Genomic DNA, 20178 nt, shown 5'->3' with positions numbered 1-20178 from the left:
AATGTGGCATCTGAGAGCACTTCACATACACTATCTCATTTGCTTCTCACAGCAACCCACTGAGTAAACCTGAGTCACAGAGAGCTTCTCCAAGGTCACTCACGCAGGCAGTGGGGAAGCTGAGCTCCTCTTGGAACCCACTTTGGAGGGATTCCAAAGTCTCTGCTGCGGGCCACTTTGTTGCAATCACGATGGATACCTACAAAACTTCAAACGGCTCTGTAAGATCAGCCAAAGAATTTTCAGACCACAGGCATCTAATGTGTGCACAAACCATATTTATATTTCCTGACAGGTCACGGCTTGACCGCAGTCAAAGAAAAAGCAGGGGCCACCCTTCGGATTCACAGTGTCAATTCTGGATCTTCCGAAGGGGCCCAACCTGAGACCGAAAATGGAGTCCCTGCAGGTGCGTGACGTGTGACTCCGGGCATGGGGTGGGGGGCTTTGGACTTTGTTATATCGTGTGCATGACTAGAAGCTCCCTAAATTCAGATCAGCAAGATGAACTCTAGCAGGATTTTATTTTTTCTCTTTAGTTGCAGACGTGGCCTCAGATCAGGACCCTGCAGGTAGCCCCCCAGCTTCCCCGGCGTCGGGTTCTCGGGGCATGCTGTCAGCCCTCACCAACGCGGTTCAAAGCACTGTGAGTCCTCAGCAGTTTCCTCTTCTCCCCGTGTCTCCCTTCTTTTGATATTTCCATTCTCCAGTGACCTAGATACATCAGAGGAAAGATGGCCACGCTCGTGACTTTGGATTATGATTTTGTTATGCTTCCTGCTGCAGAGTAGGTGTAACCTTGGATCCCAATAATAAGGGCAAAATGAAATACAGTTTTATGTTTGAAAGAAAGGAGCTGTTTAGAAGGTCCCTTTTTCAATCTGAATGAATAGTGTCCTTTCCTACTGCTGCAAGGACAGCCTCTGGTTGGAGGAGAAAGATGCTTTGAGAGCTGGGACAGATGTTTTTCCTGGGTGGTCTCTTGCTCTTGACCCTCAATTTTTAAAAATCATAAAGCCATTCAATTTTTTTTTAAAAAAGGACCACTTATTAACATTACGCTGCCTTGTGTTTTAACAGTAATAGCCCAGATATATTTCTGAATATTTTTTTCCAGACAAATCTGTGTCCCTCCTACTAAAGGAAGCTTATCATTGGTACCAAAGCACTAATGCATGGTGAAAAGGGGGGACCCCCCACCTGACTAGAGGCTGCTAGCTGTCCTGAGGGTGAGGGAGAAAGATATTTTCAACAATCTAGAACCAACTAGCTAGTTTTTCTAGAAATATGGATCATGTCCCATTCGTTCATTCATTCGCTCATTCATTTTGAAAAAGGGATGTATGCCCTTCACTGTGCACCCAGAGCCCCCTCCACTGGACACTGGGAATGAGCTGACAAACAAGAAGGTGCCATCTCTTTCAGAATGCAGCTCAACAGTCAAATACAGTGGACTGTGGGAAGAAGAGGGGGCTAGAGACGAACATAGGAGGGTATCTTACCCAGACTTTGGGGTCAGGGCACCCCAGAAATACAGAAAATCACTCCCCCTCTCCTTGCTCCTTGACCTCTAGACTGGGCATGGTGAGAGAGGAACAGCAAGTATGTTTTGGGAGTCACATAGCAATGCAAGTCAAGTAGTCATGGGAGACGTTATGGGACTGGGGATGGTGGAGCTCTTTCAGCATCTAGTATCAGAAAGGAATTCATGGCCTCTCTGAGCCACCCTACAGGGCGCTCTGAGTGTGCCTCCAGCATCCCCAGCTCCCATTCTCTAACTTTCTTGACCCCTTTCCCCAAGCTCCAGACACCCCCAGCTTGCATTTACTCAATGTCCCTATGAATTGCCAACATCCTACCATCCTCCAAAGTGTGTGCGTTTTTAAATCTGTTTTCCAGCATGGTTACTGATTAGCCCCCACATCTGAAAACAAAGTCTGACAATCCAAGATGGAAATGATTAATAAGGTATATTAATTCAGTGAAGTTGAACAATGCTATTTAAATAATTATGAAGGTTGGAAAATGTACATTGATAATAACATTACAATAGATCATTTTCATGTAAATTGGGAAAAATACAGATGTGCACATTATAATTACAGTTATGCAGTGGGAACATACGTACAGAAGATGTGTCAAAAATGTATACAGTTATGTGCAACAGTTTGTGTAAGTCTTGATTGTTTTAATAGAAAACAATAGCTGACGAAGGGATTTTCAGGGTGACAACTGTATGATGGAACAGTTTCTAAAACCAGAAGCACACGCAAATCAACCTGTCTTATTTCATGAATCTATTAATTATAGGTGGGTCATGCTAGTTCCTGAAAGTATGCAAGAGCCATCTGACACAGCCCGAGGGTCCTATACTCCAGGGCCCTAAATTAAAGAATTCCCTAAAAAGTCAGGAGTATTTGACATTTTAATAAACTGCTCCAAAAGGGGGAAAAAAAAAAAAACCTCTATTACTTGGGTTAATTTTTTTTCAAACAAAAACAGCAATTAGGTCACCTGTTAATTTTAGATCTTAGATATGTATCTATTCATATACACAGAGCAAATATAATTAATCCCCAGTGTGCTTTGGTTTTTTCCTAAGCATCATTTTTTAATAACACTGCATGCCCTATGAATTATATAACATATAGTTTTTGGAGGAAAAGAAAATCGGATTAAATGGATGATAAATCTCCTGGTGAGAAAAAAATGTGGCTTTATATTGATTTTAATATTTGAAGATAGTGTCAGTTACCTAGGAGCTGCTGACTGCTGCAGAACAGCAAAATGTAAAAAATCTAATCTCATGCAATTATCTCATCTGCAGGGCAAAAGTGTCTTAACTGGAGGTCTCGATGCTTTGGAATTCATTGGCAAGAAAACCATGAATGTCCTTGCAGAAAGTGACCCAGGATTCAAGCGGACCAAGACACTCATGGAGAGAACTGTTTCCTTGTCCCAGGTTGGACTGTATTCTTTGACCATTTTTTTCTTCCAGTCAATAGAGTAAATACACTTTTAAATTTTTTTAATAGATCATGGAAAACACATGTTTAAATTCAAATGGCACAAAAAGAGTTGAATGAAAATGGAGTCTCTGATATATCCATTTCCCTGTTGCTAAATTTCTCCAGGGGATGACCACTGTTGACAGTTTTTAGGCATGCTGCCAATTATACAGGTACAGATACATATAGATGAGTCTGTGCATAATCATATAGATATATAAATACATATGTGGACAGATAGGCATAGGCACATACATACACACATACTTTCTCAACCAAATGGTAAATACTAATCACACTCTTTTGTATTTTATTCACTCAATGATTTCTTGAAGCCTATCCCATATATGCCACTGTATGTATCCCAGATCTACATACACTTGGTTGCATGACCTTGAATGGATTCCTTAGTCTCTCTGTGGCTCATTTTACTCATTTGTACTCTGGGGTTAACATCATACTTACTGACGACATTTTTGTGAGGGTTGAATGAGTGACAGTAGAACCGATATCAACCTTCGTGTATGTATATGTGCGTATATACAGCTATATGTATAAATTTTTTTTCTCCTTAAGATAATGATGATGTAGGATGAAATGAGACTGAGTCCAGAAACTGGCTAACTCTGACTTCTTTGGTTGTGAAATGAGAACTAGACGAGGTTAGTTTCCCAGGTCACCATAATTCTCCATACCATTGTCACAATTCTGATCATATCTGCATGCAACCTACCATTACAGAGTAGCACTGCTCAGAGAACTGTGTCACCCAAGAACCACATTAGCCATCTGCAGGGCTTGTTGTATTTACATACGGCTGCACCATTGTGGCAGGTCTGGTTCAGAACATTCTGGAGCGCACCTGAGCATTGCACCTGCAATTTGTATGACTGCTTCAGTTGGGTCACTGGTAACACTTTTACCCTTTTAGACCCATCTCCATTTTTTTTCCCCAGAATGGAAAAGCAGAACCAGCATCCCTCATTAAGGGAATTATCCTTTAGGCAGCTTTAATTACAGTCCCCACTTGTGAGTGAATTCTGATCCACTCCACAGTGATGTTTTCCCTTTACCTTCCATTTCGTCTCTTCCTCCCTCCCTCTATCCCAAAGCACCCATTTAGAGATGGTAGTTGGTAAAGAAAGGAAGCAATCTCAGACGCACTCTGCTATTTTATGGTACCACCATCAAGCCCTGAGATCAGTGGGGGTCGTTGAGTTTTATTGCAGATATTAAAACTCTCCAGTGATGGTTTCATTGGGTTGTTTTTAAAACTTTAAAATTCAGAACCTGTACTAATTTAGTCTTAAAGATAGACAGGAGAGAGAATTCTTTCATGGCTAACAGCCTAGGGAACCCAAAAGGAGAATGAGGCCGACTGTTTTATTGACACACAGTAAACACCAGGCTCTGTTCTTAGATGATCTGCCCCCTGTGCCCTTCTGGTGTTGACCAGTATATTGATGGTGCTCTCCACAGATATTAAAGGGCCCCATAAACTTAATGCCCCAGTAAACTTAATGAGAAATCCAAAGATGCTTAAAATCAAAGAAGGCAGGTGCAGAAAATTGGAAGTGACTGATAGACTTGTGTTCATTTTGCTGTCTTCTTATTTAAAAAAAAAAAAAAACAACTGGAGAAAAGTTATTGACGTGCACAGAAATGCAAGTTCACAGTCTTATTTCTAAAGGCTAGCCGAAGCATCTATAAGCCTATTTATATTTAGTATCTGGTGATGAACACATTACGAGTTTATAGTTATCAATTCTTTTTATTGAAGATGTCAAATAACTTCATACACAAAAGATTCAAAGTAATGTAAGCGAGAAAATCAGATCAGCTTATTTCTGCTTTGAAGTCTGCCTAGGTGCGGAATTCACAGTTAATCTTGTCACAAGAGATTAGACTTTCCCAGTGTGCTTAAAACTTGCTCAATATAGACAATTTGGGCATTTTAGAAAATAGAAAAGTTAACCACACATGTGGGAAACACCTCGGGACACCACTGTGAAGTCTTTGGTGAGCTTCTTTCCCATCTCATTCCCAGGCATAGAATTTTTGCTTTGCTTTGCACATAATGAACATATAAAGTCCAAAATAGAATATCATGTAAAAATTATCAATAGCATCCATCAAAAAATAATTTTTTTAAAATTCCAAAGTGATCAAAATCAACCCTTCCCAGAACCAAAATTCAGCCCTCCCCCACCCCACGCCCGACGTGTCTTTTACAGGAAGTGGGGCTTTTAAGCATACATCTGGGTGTAAGCGTTGTGTGTTTCTGCAGATGTTAAGGGAAGCCAAGGAGAAGGAGAAGCAGAGACTGGCGCAGCAGCTCACGGTGGAGAGAACCGCACACTATGGGATGCTCTTTGATGAGTATCAAGGTCTGTCACACCTGGAAGCCCTGGAAATTCTGTCCAATGAAAGTGAAAGCAAGGTACATCCCCACCGGTCATTTGAAATAACATGTTTTGTAGTGTGTTTCTTAAACATGAAGAAACTGGGAAATGCCAGTATCTCATTAGAGCCTTAGTATCACAGTACTAAGGTTACAAATGCCACCCAGCCTGATGAGCCCCACAGATGCCATATAATTTCCTCTCTGTCCTGTGCCAAGCTATTGCCCCACACCAGCCCCAAGAGAGCCAGAACACAATAAGTCAGCACTACCCCTCCTTGTGGTGTGAAGGGCTGTCCTAGAACTTGGCTGTCAGCCTCCTGGCCTGTGCCTCCCTTTGGTGACGTCATACCCGGATCCAGGATCCCTTCAGCCTGCTACTTCCATTCCTCCCCAGTGTCAACAAAGCAGCTGAGGTTTGTTGTAGATTTCAGGGTTTTAGTATATTTTGTTTTATGCATTACCTTTTATTGATTCAGCCACTTTGTTAGACTATCTGGGTCATAAAGGACAGAGTTATCCTACCAAGAATTAAAGGTCTATTTGGGAAACATGCAAAACCCTGGGAAACACAGCCTCCCTGAGGGTCCTGCACATGCTCACTTCCCCATTATGGCCCAGGAAAACAAAACACAAATAGCAGTCATCAATGGGGTTTGTAGCTCTTCTTAAAGTAGTGTGTGTGTGTGTGTGTGTGTGTGTGTGTGTGTGTTTAGTAAGCTTTTACATAGCACTTACAAAGTCACCATTCTAAATACTAGAAAGCCGTTCATTTACTTGTCCACGTGACTCTTTTGTGGAGACATCAGCCTGACTGCAGCCCTACTATAAAAACAGTGGAGGCCACAAGGCAGTACCCTCTGGCCCTCCTGTGATGGAGGGGCTGTGGACCATCTGACATTCACCAGGGAGAAGCAGGTCTTTAGATAAGAAGCTAAACTTGGAAGTGAGGTTCAGAATGGAAAATAATTTTGACTCTCTAGACCTTGTCCTCTTGTCTTTAGATTTTACAAGTCTGAAACATTTTTTAATGAACTTTCTTGCCCGTTCCCCCACCCCACCCACCCCTGTGCTGGGGATGGAAGCCAGGGCCTCATGCATGCTGGGCAAGCACTCCGCCACTGAGCTATATCCCCAGCCCTTGAGCCATTCTCGATGCCTGGCTCATCAGGGAAAGACCACTTCTGCCACATGATGAACAACCAAGAACCAAACAGGATGGGACACCCTCCCTGCCCTAGATTATAGGGCTGCATGTTACTATCTGTGTTTTTTTCCTTTTTTTTTTTTTTTTTTTGTTATCCATGAGCTTCAGTGGAAGTTCAAGGATAAATCTATTTAAGGATAATTTTTCCCAAAAAAGGCAAAACCATGACTCTCATGCTGACACAAAATAAACACACATTAAAAATTTTTTAGTTCATTAATTGAATGAGGAAACCGGGCAGATATTATCACCCCTTCAAGGGAAAGCCAGAGAAGCCCAAATTTACATGGAGTAAAGGAATGTTGAAATGAATGTGCAGATAGACACAAACCTGGTTTCTCCACAGCAGGGGACATTGTCCCTCCACTGACAGAATTCATTAACTGAGTTTGTAGAGAAGAGTTGATTTGCATTGCCATCAGCTATCCACGATTTACACAGTTGTAAAATTGCTCCTGTAGATTCAGAATCTCATAGTCTAGTAAAGTGTGATCTAAAAAATGCAATTTTTCATGGAAGCGCAAAAATTTTCCCTGAAAAAGCAATGTCTAGAGCCAGACTTTATATTATTATAAATCACTCTGTAGCTGAATGATTTTGAATCCCCTTCGCCTCAATCTCCCTATCCATGAAATAGGAATAATAATAAAACCTACCTCATTGGATTATTAAAAGAATTTCATGAGATAATCCTATGAAGCTAGTAGCAGCACACTTAGTACATAATAAACACTTGAAAAAATGCTAGCTGTGTATGTATAGGTTTATAATGTTAATGATATGTTATTTTATATGCATTCTTACGTTGTACATAATTGTTATTATTATTAATAAATATTACAGGGGGAGCACAGCCCTACTATAAAAACAAGCTATTGTACTGATAGAGAGATTGCATTCTGGCTGCTTCCATCTCAGGTCTCAGCTGTGAACAGCACTGTCCCCTGGAAAAAGAGCCCTAAAGGACCTACATTGCTGGAAAGGAGGCTCAGGCTATGTAGGGCATGAGCCAGCTTTCCATCGCTAGAACAAATTCCTGAGATAACCAACTTACAGGGAAAGGCTTATTTTGGCTCATTGTTTCGGAGGCTCCAGCTCACAATTGGAGGTTGGCCATGTTGCTTTTAGACCTGTGGTGAGGCAGCACGTCATGGCAAAAGAGACAAAGAATCCCAGTCCCCTTCAAGGGCAGTTTCTAATGACCTAAAGAGCTCCCACGAGGCCCCGCCTCTTAAAGGTTCACCACCTCCCAACAGCCCAAGATGGGGACCAGTCCTTTAACACATGAGCTTTGGGGGGCATTTCAGATCCAAACTGTAGCAAAGGTGTACACTTCTTCTGTTTGCACACTTCTTTCACAAGCTCTGCCTCTCTTTCCCCAGCTTGGAGTTTTTTTGGTCTGTTTTTTTTTGGGGGGGGGTGGTATTAATAGTAAGGAATACAGAAGTTTTGGGTTTTACTTATTAATTCTCTTGCTTAGTAATAATAGTTATTGGATGCTATAGTAAATGGTCCGAAAAATATATGAGTGAAAAGCAGTAGAAGTTACTTTTCACTCCAGTGTCAGTCAGGATAGGGATACCTGGACAGCAAGCATCTAGCTTGGACAGCCACAGGCATGACAATGTGATGTGTGATGAATGTTAAAAATAAATAATTTTTGGTGCCTTTATGCTCACTGTAAAAATAGTAAAAAAAATATATCTTCAAAATAGCGCTACACATTTGTTCTCAAGAAAAAGCTGAGACACACATTCTACTCTCAGGTCCCAGACAGAACTTAACACAGGGCCAAGCACACAGTCAGCAGTCCATGGGTATCTATTAAGGAGCACAGGGTTTTTATGATTGATTGTTGGTCTGACCCAGAGATTCAATGCATATCACCATGGCATGACGGAATGCCCCAGGAGGGAAACGCAGGAATATAGGAACAGAAATGAAGGCTCTGAGGAAGTCAGGACAAGAAAGAGTGGCCAGGGATTGTCAAGCAGGGTGCATTTGCTTCTCCCTGCTGAACTCTCGTGGGCGCTTCCTGTGAGAGCCTCGGGCAGGTTGCATCGATCATAAAGATATGCAATAGCCAGGTTCAGTGGTGCACGCCTGAAATCCCAGCAGTTCAAAACCAGCCTCAGCAATTTAGCAAGGCCCTAAGCAACTTAGTGAGACCCTGTTTCAAAATAAAACATAAAAAGGGCTGGGGGTGTGTGGCTCAGTGGTTAAGTGCCTTTGTATTCATTCCCCAATACCAAAAACAAAACCAAACAACCAAACAAATGATGGACATTACCTTTTAGGAAAATGGAGTCCTGCATCCTGGATGCCCTAATTCTCTCTCTTATCCTGATGTGCTAACCTAATTCCGGGATGAATATTGAAACATTTCCAAAGAGGGCCATAGCTCCTCTGCCGGCGCTTCCTCCAGAACAAGAATTTGACCTGCAGAATGAAAAAATTAAAACCTCACTCCTTTACAGTCAGGCTTCAATTTTAATGTAGTGTCTGTGCCCTTTGACCCTTTTGGAAATTGAAATCAACTGGTGGACTGCTGACTCTCTGCACATAGGATTTTTAAGCACATACAGAGGATGACTTCAGAAGGGGATTCTGAAGACAGCGAGCAGGGACGGCCACAGTTCCAGCATCACGTGGGCTGTGCAGTCCTCCCTGTGCCACCTCTTCCCTCCTTGGCCCCCACTGTGCCCTTCACTCACATCTGCCGTGGCCACTGCTGGTGGACCTGGGCCTCCGTCCTCTAGACTGCCAGGGGAGAAAACTGGGTTTGGTGCATTTTTTTTTTTTGGTAAACTCAGTATAATAGCTCCTGTCTAGAGGTGTATGTGTGCATATGTATGACACTTATTTGTCTACATATGTGTACATATGTGCAGGTATACATAATTTGTTGAACACCACTATAAGTATTTTAAGTACATTTCTTCATTTAACCTCCAAACAACCTCTTCAAGTAGATAGAATTAGCCCTCATTTCACAGATAAGGAAACCAAAGCCTAGAAAGGCTAAATAAATGACCCAACGTCACATAATTTATAAGTGAGCAGCTGATATCTGAACTCCGTCTTGAGGCCAAAGTGTGTATTTAACCATTATGAGAGAAGAGCTGGTGCCACCGTTTACTCAGCACCTACTATGTGCACTTGTGCAAAATGCTTTATATTCATGACCTTATTTTCCACACAAAGGATCACAATGAGGGCTGGGGTTGTGGCTCAGTGGTAGAGCGCTTGCCTAGCATATATGAGGCACTGGGATCGATTCTCAACACCACATTAAAAAAAAATAAAGATATTGTGTCCATCTACAACTAAAAATATATTTTTTTAAAAAAAGATCACATTGAAGCATAGATCTTGTTTTACGGAATATGGGATCCAGGGGGCTTTTGTAACATGCCCAAAGTTGCAGGTAATGGGCAGTAAGGCCAACATTTACCCAGGGTTACCGCCCATACCACAGATCATCTTGGGGAAACTGGGAACAGCTGTATGGAAATGTTATTAATGAGAAGGAAAGATGACAGTTATATTGACCTATTTCTTTTTTTTCAGGTTCAGTCATTTTTAGTATCACTGGATGGAGAGAAGCTGGAACTCTTAAAAAATGACCTAATTTCCATTAAAGACATCTTTGCAGCCAAAGAATTAGAGAGTGAAGAGAATCAAGAAGAACAAGGTAAAGGAAAACAAGTTAATAGCAAAACAAACTAACGGTATAATCCTTAGGAGACTGCTCTTTATACACACAGCCCTTTGAACAGGGTGAATGATTTCATCCAAGTGCTCCTCCTCTGCTTCTGGAATTCACTGTGCATCTGCTCTGGCTATGGGAGCTGGTCACACTGATTTGTCATAGGAACTCCTATTCTTTCCCAGGTGTCCTGCACAATCCTGGCACATCACAGGCACACAGTGAGGGATGTGGTTGAATGAACCAGAGTGCAGTGTGCTGGGCCCCGATGATCAGAGTTCATGTACCCCCTTCTAATTCCACGTGCACATGGAAGTTGTCGAACGTGATTAATGCTGGTGGTGGGAAGTCTTGCTGTGGATTTCTTTGCATTTTTTCTTATTCCTTTTAATTTCTATGTTTAGGAGTTAGGGCGCATTTTTAGTTTCTACACTCCACCTAAAAATTATAGTTCTGGATTGGGGTTGTGGCTCAGTGGTAGAGCACTTGCCTAGTGTGTGTGAGGCCCTGGGTTCAATCCCAGCACTGGGCGGGGTGGGGGGGGGAAGGATTTCCGTCCAAGGCTGTACTATTTCCCCACAGTGTGCTAGGGCATGACGCGTCAGGCGGACAATCACTAGAGTGACCCAGGTGTGCACTTCCTGATCATCTTCCGCCCAAATCGTAACTTTACCCCTAAGGAGACCAGAACCTATATTATGAGAAGCAAGGCTTACTTAAGAGGAGAAAAGATATTCTCTGCATTGGACATGCTTGGGCTGGGGATGTAGCTAAGTGGTTGAGTGCTTGCCTAGAATGGGTTCAATCCTCAGTAGCTTAAAAAACATTTTTTTTTTTAAAGTTGGACATGCCTAATGAATACTTTGGATTGTCCATTTGGGAGGAGAATAGAGTAAAACATTTGCTTTGTACCTTGAGAGTGACTCCTTTCCATGGCATCACCTATGCTGGGAAGCAGAGCAGCCACAGACACAGGTGGCTTCTCCTGGGACTCTCTGTGTCGTGTTCCTCCCGACTGAAACACTCAGGGTCGCTCCAGGTGAACTGGGCTGCACAAAATAATCACCTAACAGACAGAGATATCTTCTTCTTTGGGTCCTGTGACGGCTCCTCTGACCTTAAGGGTCCACAGAAAGAAAGAGAGAGCAAGTGCTGACCCCTTTTATTGAAGAGAAGCCATTTAAATGAGGCAAGGGTCAAGTTTCGGGGGGTCCAGTCTAGCCTCGTGATGTCTGCTGTCAGCAGTTTGACTGACATCTAGGAAGGCCACGCCCAAAGGCAGAGCAAGAGAAGGGGACACCCAAAGGGAGTTTCTATGGAACATTCTATCCCAAACAGGGCAAAGGGGTAGGATTACAAAGGAATAGGTGAGTGTAGCTCAACTCCATGGGTGACACGCCTACATCTGAAGACACACTCTCAACTTCCTGAACTGAGTGGCTCCCCACATATCTGAAAGGCCCGACTGGAAACATCTTTAAAATTTTCTTGCCATGTGGCCTTAGACAAGAGATAGAACCTTTCTGAAGCTCAGTCTCTTCCCAGAACATAAGGATCAAATTAGATACTGTATATTCAAATGAGATGGTTTGGGAATAATGTTTTTCAGCATCTGTATATTTCTACAAAAGTCATCAAATAAGCTAGGCACAGTGGTGCATACCTGTCATCCCAGCAACTCAAGAGGCTAAGGCAGGAGGATCACCATTTAAGGCCAGCCTCAGCAACTTAGTGAGGCCCTGAGCAACTTAGTGAGGCCCTGTCTCAAAAATGAAAAATAAAAAGGGATGTGGCTCAGTTGTAAAGTGCCCCTAGTTTCAATCCTCAGTACATACACACACAAAAAAAAGTCTTCAAATATGGCAGGCTTGTCTTTGTTCTTCTGATGATGAAACCAAAACACTAGCTCTAACTGTGGGCCCTAAATAAGTTAATAGGTGCCCCTTCCCAGATTATCAGTCACCACAACCATCAATCTGTTCCTCTTCAAGTTCACAACCTTGGTCCTACTTCAGGTATCATTCAGAAAGGATCCAAAAGGACCCAAGTTCCCCCAACACCAAAGAGATATTGTTGCCAACACAAATGAAGGCAATATTGCTCCCTAACTGGTGCCACTCCTTGGAGAGGATACATGATTGCATAGTATTTAATAGAAAATGTTGTTGGGTGCGGTGGCACATACCTATAAATCCCAGTGGCTTCGGAGGCTGAGGCAGGAGGATCACAAGTTCAAAGCCGGCCTCAGAAACTTAGCACGGCCCTAAGCAACTCAGTGAGACCCTGTCTTTAAAGAAAATAAAATTTTAAAAAGAAAAAAGAAGGGATGTGGCTCAGTGGTTAAGTGCCTCTGGGCTCAATCCCTAGTACCAAAGAAAAAGAAAATGTTACTATGGGTGATGTGTTCCCTTTTTAATGTATAGCTTCAGTAAATTGAGATTTTTTTAGTCACACACACACACACACACACACACACACACACACACACAGAAGTGCTAGACAGCATGCTTTCAAACATGGTAGATTCATCTCTCCTAAAGGGATAAAACCCTATTATCTCCTGTAATATATTCATTTTTCCCAAAGGGCATCTCCAGATTATCAAAACACTATTAATTTTAATTAACTTAATTTAATAAATAAACGCCATTCAAACACTTAATGAAGCACTGGGAGAAAAGAACAGAGGCTTTGTCATTAAATCAGCCCAATTATGACAGTGTCACAACTCCAAGAAAGACTGTGGGGTTCCCCAAAAGCCTCAGAGAGGAATTGTATCAGTGGGGTGAGCAGAAAATCAGGGAGCAAAATTCTGGAAGCAACCAAAACATTTTCCTCATTTTTTTTCTTATAAACATACGTATTCCTAAAAACCTCTTAACAACTAAATCATTTATCTGGGAGTCTCAGAAAGTGTAATAAAGTATCGTTTTTAGATTAATATCAGGCTCCTGCACATTTAATAACGTTAGCTAATGATTTGCGTGTTTGTCTTTCCAGCAGATGTAATTTTATCACACTGCCATGGGTCTCTAATTTAGTTTACCCTGGCTGTGAGGAGATTTTAAACGACGGTTTTCTATGTTTATTGTGTTAGGGAAGATCCTCTGGGCCATTTGTAGCGACCAAGAGTTTGCAATAATAGTCTTTCTTGCAATATATATTATCATATCTTTTTATCTACTTCCATTTTTTCTGTGATTTTTTCCCCTAAAATGCTTGCTAAGATATTGGTGTGTATTTTATAAAATTAATGCACTTTCAAAAGCTGGAACTACCCAAAGTACTTGTGTTCTAATTTAGTACCAATTCTTCCCAAATATGCTCAATCTCCCCATGTGTATATCTAGGTATCACCTAACGGTTTATTTACACAGAGTTTCCATGTCTGCAAATCACTTCCACAGTCATTGTACTATTGGGTCTGAAAAGGAGACAGGTGGTTTTTACTATCTTTGGGTTACACAGAGGGAAATGGAAGGAGAGGAAGTGTTGTGTAGTCCCAGGCCACATAGCCACTAAGTATAGGAGCTGGGTGGAACCCACACTTGGTGAGTCCCCGTCCAGGGCTCTTTCTGCACTGCAGCACGGCCTTACACAGAACCAAAAGGACCAGGCAGCTTGGAGATGGCACCATGTCCTTGCTGCCCAGGTGTGCCTGCCCCACCCACCCTCTTGTCTACCTGCAGAGGATGAGTCCAAGACCTCTGTCCGGTGGAGAGAATCTCAGCTTTTGATGGAATCAAATCTCATGGAATCATTTCTCAAAGTTCAGAAGACTAGGAAGTCCAAAATGGGGGGGGGGGGGGGAGGTCTATGAGGACCCAGTCTCTGGGCCATAGACAGCGCCCTCTAGTGGCCTCTTCACATGGTGGAAGAGGCCGGCCTGACCTTGGGGGTTCTTTCCCAAGGGCACTAATCTCATTCATGTGTTTCATGCTGCTGATCTGATTACCTTCCCAAAGACCCACCTTAGTACCATCACTTTGGTATCAACATTATGGATTTGTAGGGACACAGCATTCAGACCACAGCACCTCCTATTTAAAATTCCAATCCCCGGCTACCCCTATTCCTTGCCTTTGGTTTATACTTCTCCATAAAACGTCTCACTTGACATATATATATATATGTTTCACTTATGTTTTGTTTATTAACCTGTCTCCCTCATGAGACTCTATGAATTATAAGTAGTAAAAACTGAGCTAAGCCAAATGTTCTGGACAAAGACCCACGAGCTATCCTGGCTATCTTCATGAGCTGCAGACTAACCATTTGTCTATAAAACTAAAAATAGCACATCCAGACAGGTGCTGGGTACAGTATCTGTCACACGGCTGAGTTCTCCCTGGAGGCAGTGCCTTCACCCACTGGCAACAGTGGAGAGGCTTCTCAGTGGGTTTTCAGATTGTGTAGTCAGACCACATTCATGAGGCTATTTTTCCCCCCCAATAGGGACTAAATCCATTATGTAATCAATTCATTCACACCTACCAGAAACGTTAAAAATGGCATGGCCTTATACATACAAATGAGAGAAATGAGATTGTAGCTTTTAAAGCTTTCTATTTCCCACTCATTTATTTTTATTTTATGATATATGATAATATATTGTCTATTATGTAATTCATTAATAAATCATTGAGTCAATAAATATTCATATTAGCACCTACTATGTTCCAGGCACAGTGTTAGATGCTGTGGGTTTAGGAGTGAGCCAAATAAATCCTGGCTCTGTCCTTTGATAGTTTCCAGTCTGAAGAGAAAAACGGATCTTCAAGAAATATTGGAAGACAGGCAGGTGTCCTAGGAAACCTGGGGAATTTTTCTCCAGAGAGATGGTGTTGCTACATCAGGTAGTACGCGCCCCATGGAGACTCAATTCAGCCTCCTAGCATGGTGGCTCTGTGGACGTGGAAGGGCACTCTAGGGATCGCTAGGGTTGCCATTCGAAGGATAACCAGTCTGCACGTCAACAGTGCTGCCCCAGGTCTGCCAGGCCTGGCGGAGGTCAATCATTTGTTCATTCAGTCTTTCGTTCAACAAATAGCTATTGATCACTTACAGCTGTGAACAAGACAGACACGGCCCCTCCCTGCCCTCTTGTCTTCAGGCCATGGGGGGCGGGGTCCCAGTGCACCGCCAGCAGCAAGGCCTCTGCAGCTGACTCGCTGCTGCTGCCAAGGGACCCCTTCCGAGTCTGCAGCAGCCGGAGGGCACACTGCCACGGCCCCCACTCGGCCTACCCCGACTGCAGCCTGGAAAGTCGAGGGAGCTGCCACATTCTGAAAGAAAAAACATAAATCACGCTTCTTAACTTCTGTCACGTTCTATTTCTAGGCTTAGAAGAAAAGGGAGAAGAATTTGCTAGCATGCTTACAGAGCTTCTCTTTGAATTACATGTCGCTGCCACTCCTGACAAACTCAATAAGGTCAGAACCTTCTGATTCTGAGTTTGGGGGGTTTCGAAAGGGGTGTGGGGGTGGCTCTCAGTTGTAAAATTCCAGAGAATTTTTCCATGAAATGGAAAAACCCCAAACCCCACAGGGCACAGTCGGGGGCAGGGAGTTTAAGGTCTATAATTAAGAACTGGGGAAGCAACCTAATGAAGTGCAATGATAGAGAACATTCCAGACTATCAGGAGACAGTGTTGTAGTTGCAGCTTTATTAGTAATCACCTTGCAACCTTGAACAAGTCATTGACCCTCTCCTGGTGAAATAGAATGTTCTATCAGAGCGGTGTTTATCTTTAGGATGTAGAAAGGAAGAGGGAAACAGAATCACACAGAGACTTTTTCAAATTCCACTCCCCCCCACACCCAGCCTCTTAAAGAGACTTTCCAGAATTAGGCAGAGAGATGCCCTCAGCTAGGTAAATAGGTCTCCTCCTATTGGGATGTTGCTACTGGTACTGGGACCCAGGCCCGCTTGCCTGCATCCAGAATAAGAGAAAAATGATATACAAAGGGAAAATGAATTTAGTTGCATTTTGGCCAGAACTGGGAAGACTGCTTCCCCCATCTTACACAAACGTTACAGTTCATGGGCAGGATCCTCCTAAATGGGGAGCAAAATCCAAGAAACGTGGCTACTAGATGCAGCCGAGGAATCAGTTGCAATCTGGTTCTCCTGATGCTGTGGGGAGGCAACTCACCTTCCACTCTCAGCCTGAGATGGTTACCTGTAGGTAGCTGGGATGGAGAAAGTAGCTTAAAGAACAGGTGAGCAGGACAATGGCTGGGACTAGAAAAAAACAATCTGAGGCTTGACAGTTCCTAATTTTAAAGGGGCCTCTTACACTGCCACCTCACATCTAAGAATAGTCCAGCTCCAACAGTCTGGGTGTCTCTAATACTACTTTGCAGGTTAGTACAAGGTTTTGCTGTAGAATTTCTTAAGAAATTACTAAAAGCTATGTGATGTTCTCTCTCTCCTTCTTTTTCCTTAGCGAGCACTGCTTTGCATAGGCACTCATTTATCAAGGTAGGCGAGGAAAGGGCAGAATGAGGTAGTGAGGTGGTGGTGAGATGAGTTATTTCTTTATCTCCGATGGGGGTCACTGCTTCTGGCAGGTCAGTGACTTGAACACAGTGGGAAATTGCCTCATCCATCTCCCTACAGCACCTGCTGCTGCTTGGAGGGAACCAGTGGTGGCTGCAAGGTTGCTCTGGTTTATTTACATAACAGAGTCAGCGTTGATCCCTAAGAGGACACAGCAAAGACAGTTATGGCTAACTTGCCATTCAATACTTTGTTAAGTTTTGACATACAAGCTTGAAAATCAGTCTTTTTAGCATAAACTGAGAAACAACCTTCGCTTAAGCAAACAGCTTCCACAATGATAAAATCTGGGCAAGTCTGCCCTAAGTTCAGGAATAACAGGGGAGATGATGTCTGCACCTTCAATTTAGCCATGATTTTTACAGCCACAGATAGTGACGGAAATTAAGCTGGTCACAGACAAGCACCAGGTCTTTCCAGCAGTGCCGCTTCCCCCTTGGAGGTGGGAAGGCCTGCTATGAATCAGGAGGAGCAGAGCCATCTTTCATCTGCCCTGCGTGACACATTATTAGGTTCATGAAACATTAAGAATTTCATGAAACAGATCAGATCAGGACATTTACTTTAGCCCTGACTCTGGCTAAATTTCTAACCTATAGATGAAAAAGTACTGATAATCTTTTATAGTTGGTCATGAAAAGTGAAAAAAGTCTATAGATTTGTCAGTGTCACTGTCACTTTTATTCTTATCTGAACTTCCTTTTAAAACGCTGGATAGATACAACCAAAGTGCATTAGATGCTTGTATGAAAATGTCACAAGGAAACCTGTTTATTTTGTACTATTAATATGTGCTAATAGCCAGGCTCAGTGGCACATGCCTTTAATCCCAGCTCAGGAGGCTGACACAAGAGGATGGCAAGTTCGAGGCTAGCCTCAGCAACTTAGCAAGGCCCTAAGCAACTTAGGGTGAACTTGTCTCTAAGTAAATAAATAAATAAATAGCTGGGAATATGGCTCAGTAGTTAAGTGCCCCTGGATTCAGCTCCCTCACCCCCAAAAAATGCTAATAATTACAATATCTAAAGGTCTTTCAATATTCTCTCCATATTTTCTATTCTGTTCCCCTTTCCAAAAAAAAATTCATATTTTTACCAATATCAGTAGTGTCTTTTAAAGAGGCTAAGGAATGGACCCACCACTTTTAAAACATCTGAAGTTTCCCCACTTGAGGTTTAGAGCAAATTGGGGTTGGGATGGCTTAGTTTTCACTGTCGCACACTATACGTATTCTTTGGTTGGGCGCATTGCAGGCCATGAAGAAAGCTCACGACTGGGTGGAAGAGGACCAAACCACGGTGTCAGTGGATGTGGCCAAAGAGTCAGAGGAGGAAACTAAACAGGAAGAAAAAGAAGAGAAAGCCGAAGAGCCTCAAGAAAGCAAAAAGGAAGAAAAAGGAACTAAGACTGTAGAGGTAAATTTATTCTCCATTGTTCACCTGCAGGGTGTGTTACTTTTATTAGGAGCCTTTTTGTTTTCTGTGCTTTGGGGTAGTTTTTTTCGGGGGGGGGGGTTCCTGGGGATTGAACCCAGGGACTCTCTGCCATTAAGCTGCACCGCCCCCCCTTGCCTTTTAAATTTTTTTTTATTTTGAGACAGGGTCTCACTAAGTGGCTGAGGCTGGCCTCAAACTTGCGAGATTCTTCTCTCTCCACCTCCCACACAGCTGGGATTACAGGCGTTTGCCACTGTGCCTGGTTTAGCAGCCTAATTTTAAGTGAGGAGGGGCCGTTGCCTTATGATTTGTACCTTGTCTGACATTATAGAAATATGTATAGGGATGTAATAAACACAAAAAAAATCCTCTCTGCCAAGACAGTTTGTAGCTCAGCGTGGAACTTGTAGCTTTTCTCCATTGCTTTGCAATTATAATTTAAAGGGGAAAAGACCTTTAAGAACATAATTGATTTATCTTTAGAGTAAATTTCCATCTTATGCAAAGTTGTTACTATAAAACGTCTTTATGCTCCATAACTAATGAGGTAACTGAAGCTGTTTTTCAGAAACTTTCATTGCCGTAGCCTTTGTTCCATCGTTTAATAAATTTATGTGTGCATACTTGTCCTGCTCCTGTTCGAAAAGCAGTTTGCAATAACTGCACCTTATGTTGAATTTTAATTTGAAAGAAAGTAGCTTTTTCAAACTAGATCTCTCTAAGGAAAAATGGCAGCCAAGGTCTGTCCATCTAGCCTCCCTTCCACACACCTTTTTAGCACCTGTCTGCTGGGTCCCAATATTGCTCATACTGCTGGGGACACAATTGAGAATAGGCTCGCCACATTCCCTGGGGACCTGGGAGCATTTCCATTTTATGGTAGCATTTCACTTAGAAAAGTTTTAGATGTACAACTTTTTCATGTTTTATTTGGTGTTTTGCTAATGAAGAATTCTGTTTAGGGACTAGAAGTGTAGTTCAGTGGCAGAACATGTGCTCGGCATGTACAAGGCCCTGGGTTCAATCCCCAGGACCAAAAGCAAAGAACCATTAAGTTTTAATGTCACAGGCCTTTTTAAAAAGCATCTGCTCAGCAGATAATTTTCTTGCCTTTTTTCCTACCAGGAAGTGTACATGTTGTCCATTGAAAGTCTGGCAGAAGTCACTGCGCGCTGTATCGAGCAGCTTCATAAAGTGGCAGAATTAATTCTTCACGGACAAGAAGAGGAGAAACCAGCTCAGGATCAAGCAAAAGTGCTGATAAAGTAAGTGCAACTTTTAATTCTCATTTTTTCAAGTGTACATACATACCTGTGCCACTCGTATACACACACTCTGAACAACTAAAGGTTTGGGTTTCAACTCAACTAATTTCCTTGTTCTGGGGTCATTTTAAGAAATGCATTGTGTTAGCAAGAAGATGATGAACACTCTAGGAATTATTGATGAAGAGTTTTAAGGAAAGACACACTAAATCATTCAGAGCTATGAAAGTGTTTATTTTGATAGATTGAAGTCTTAGAAGTACAGACCTTGGGAAAATTATATTTTCAACATACCATACAAATAGAGGAAGGACACTCTTATGTGACTTCTCAGCTAGTTTCACAAAAATAAAGAGACACACTTCACCTTTCCCAGGGACTCAGACCAGCTCCACATGTCCTGAGCTCTGGTGATGATGGGCACTAATATAACAAGCCAGTTCACTGTGGATTGTGCACTCGTGTGTGTGTGTGTGTGTGTGTTCCTAGTTTTTTTCTTCAATAAATAGTAACTATTGTTAGTTTATTTGGTAAAATTAAATATATATATAGCTACATATACATATATAGAGAGAAAGAGACATAGATAT

At 42.4% G+C, this 20178-nt stretch overlaps 1 protein-coding gene across 1 annotated transcript in view; it reads left to right on the top strand.

Moving 5' to 3' along the window:
- The window catches only part of Fam114a1 (family with sequence similarity 114 member A1), a 59867-nt gene that overhangs the window by 29978 nt on the left and 9711 nt on the right, over window positions 1-20178 (top strand). Inside the window, exons 4-11 of the mRNA XM_026385791.2 lie at window positions 296-409; window positions 540-646; window positions 2828-2962; window positions 5296-5448; window positions 10187-10310; window positions 15666-15757; window positions 18141-18302; window positions 19449-19588. Coding sequence (XP_026241576.1) covers window positions 296-409; window positions 540-646; window positions 2828-2962; window positions 5296-5448; window positions 10187-10310; window positions 15666-15757; window positions 18141-18302; window positions 19449-19588 — 1027 coding nt within the window. The remainder of the gene's footprint in view (window positions 1-295; window positions 410-539; window positions 647-2827; window positions 2963-5295; window positions 5449-10186; window positions 10311-15665; window positions 15758-18140; window positions 18303-19448; window positions 19589-20178) is intronic.

Source organism: Urocitellus parryii, chromosome 10 (assembly GCF_045843805.1).
Source record: "Urocitellus parryii isolate mUroPar1 chromosome 10, mUroPar1.hap1, whole genome shotgun sequence".
Taxonomy (NCBI): Eukaryota; Metazoa; Chordata; class Mammalia; order Rodentia; family Sciuridae; genus Urocitellus; species Urocitellus parryii.
This window is presented reverse-complemented; position numbering and strand designations above follow the sequence as displayed.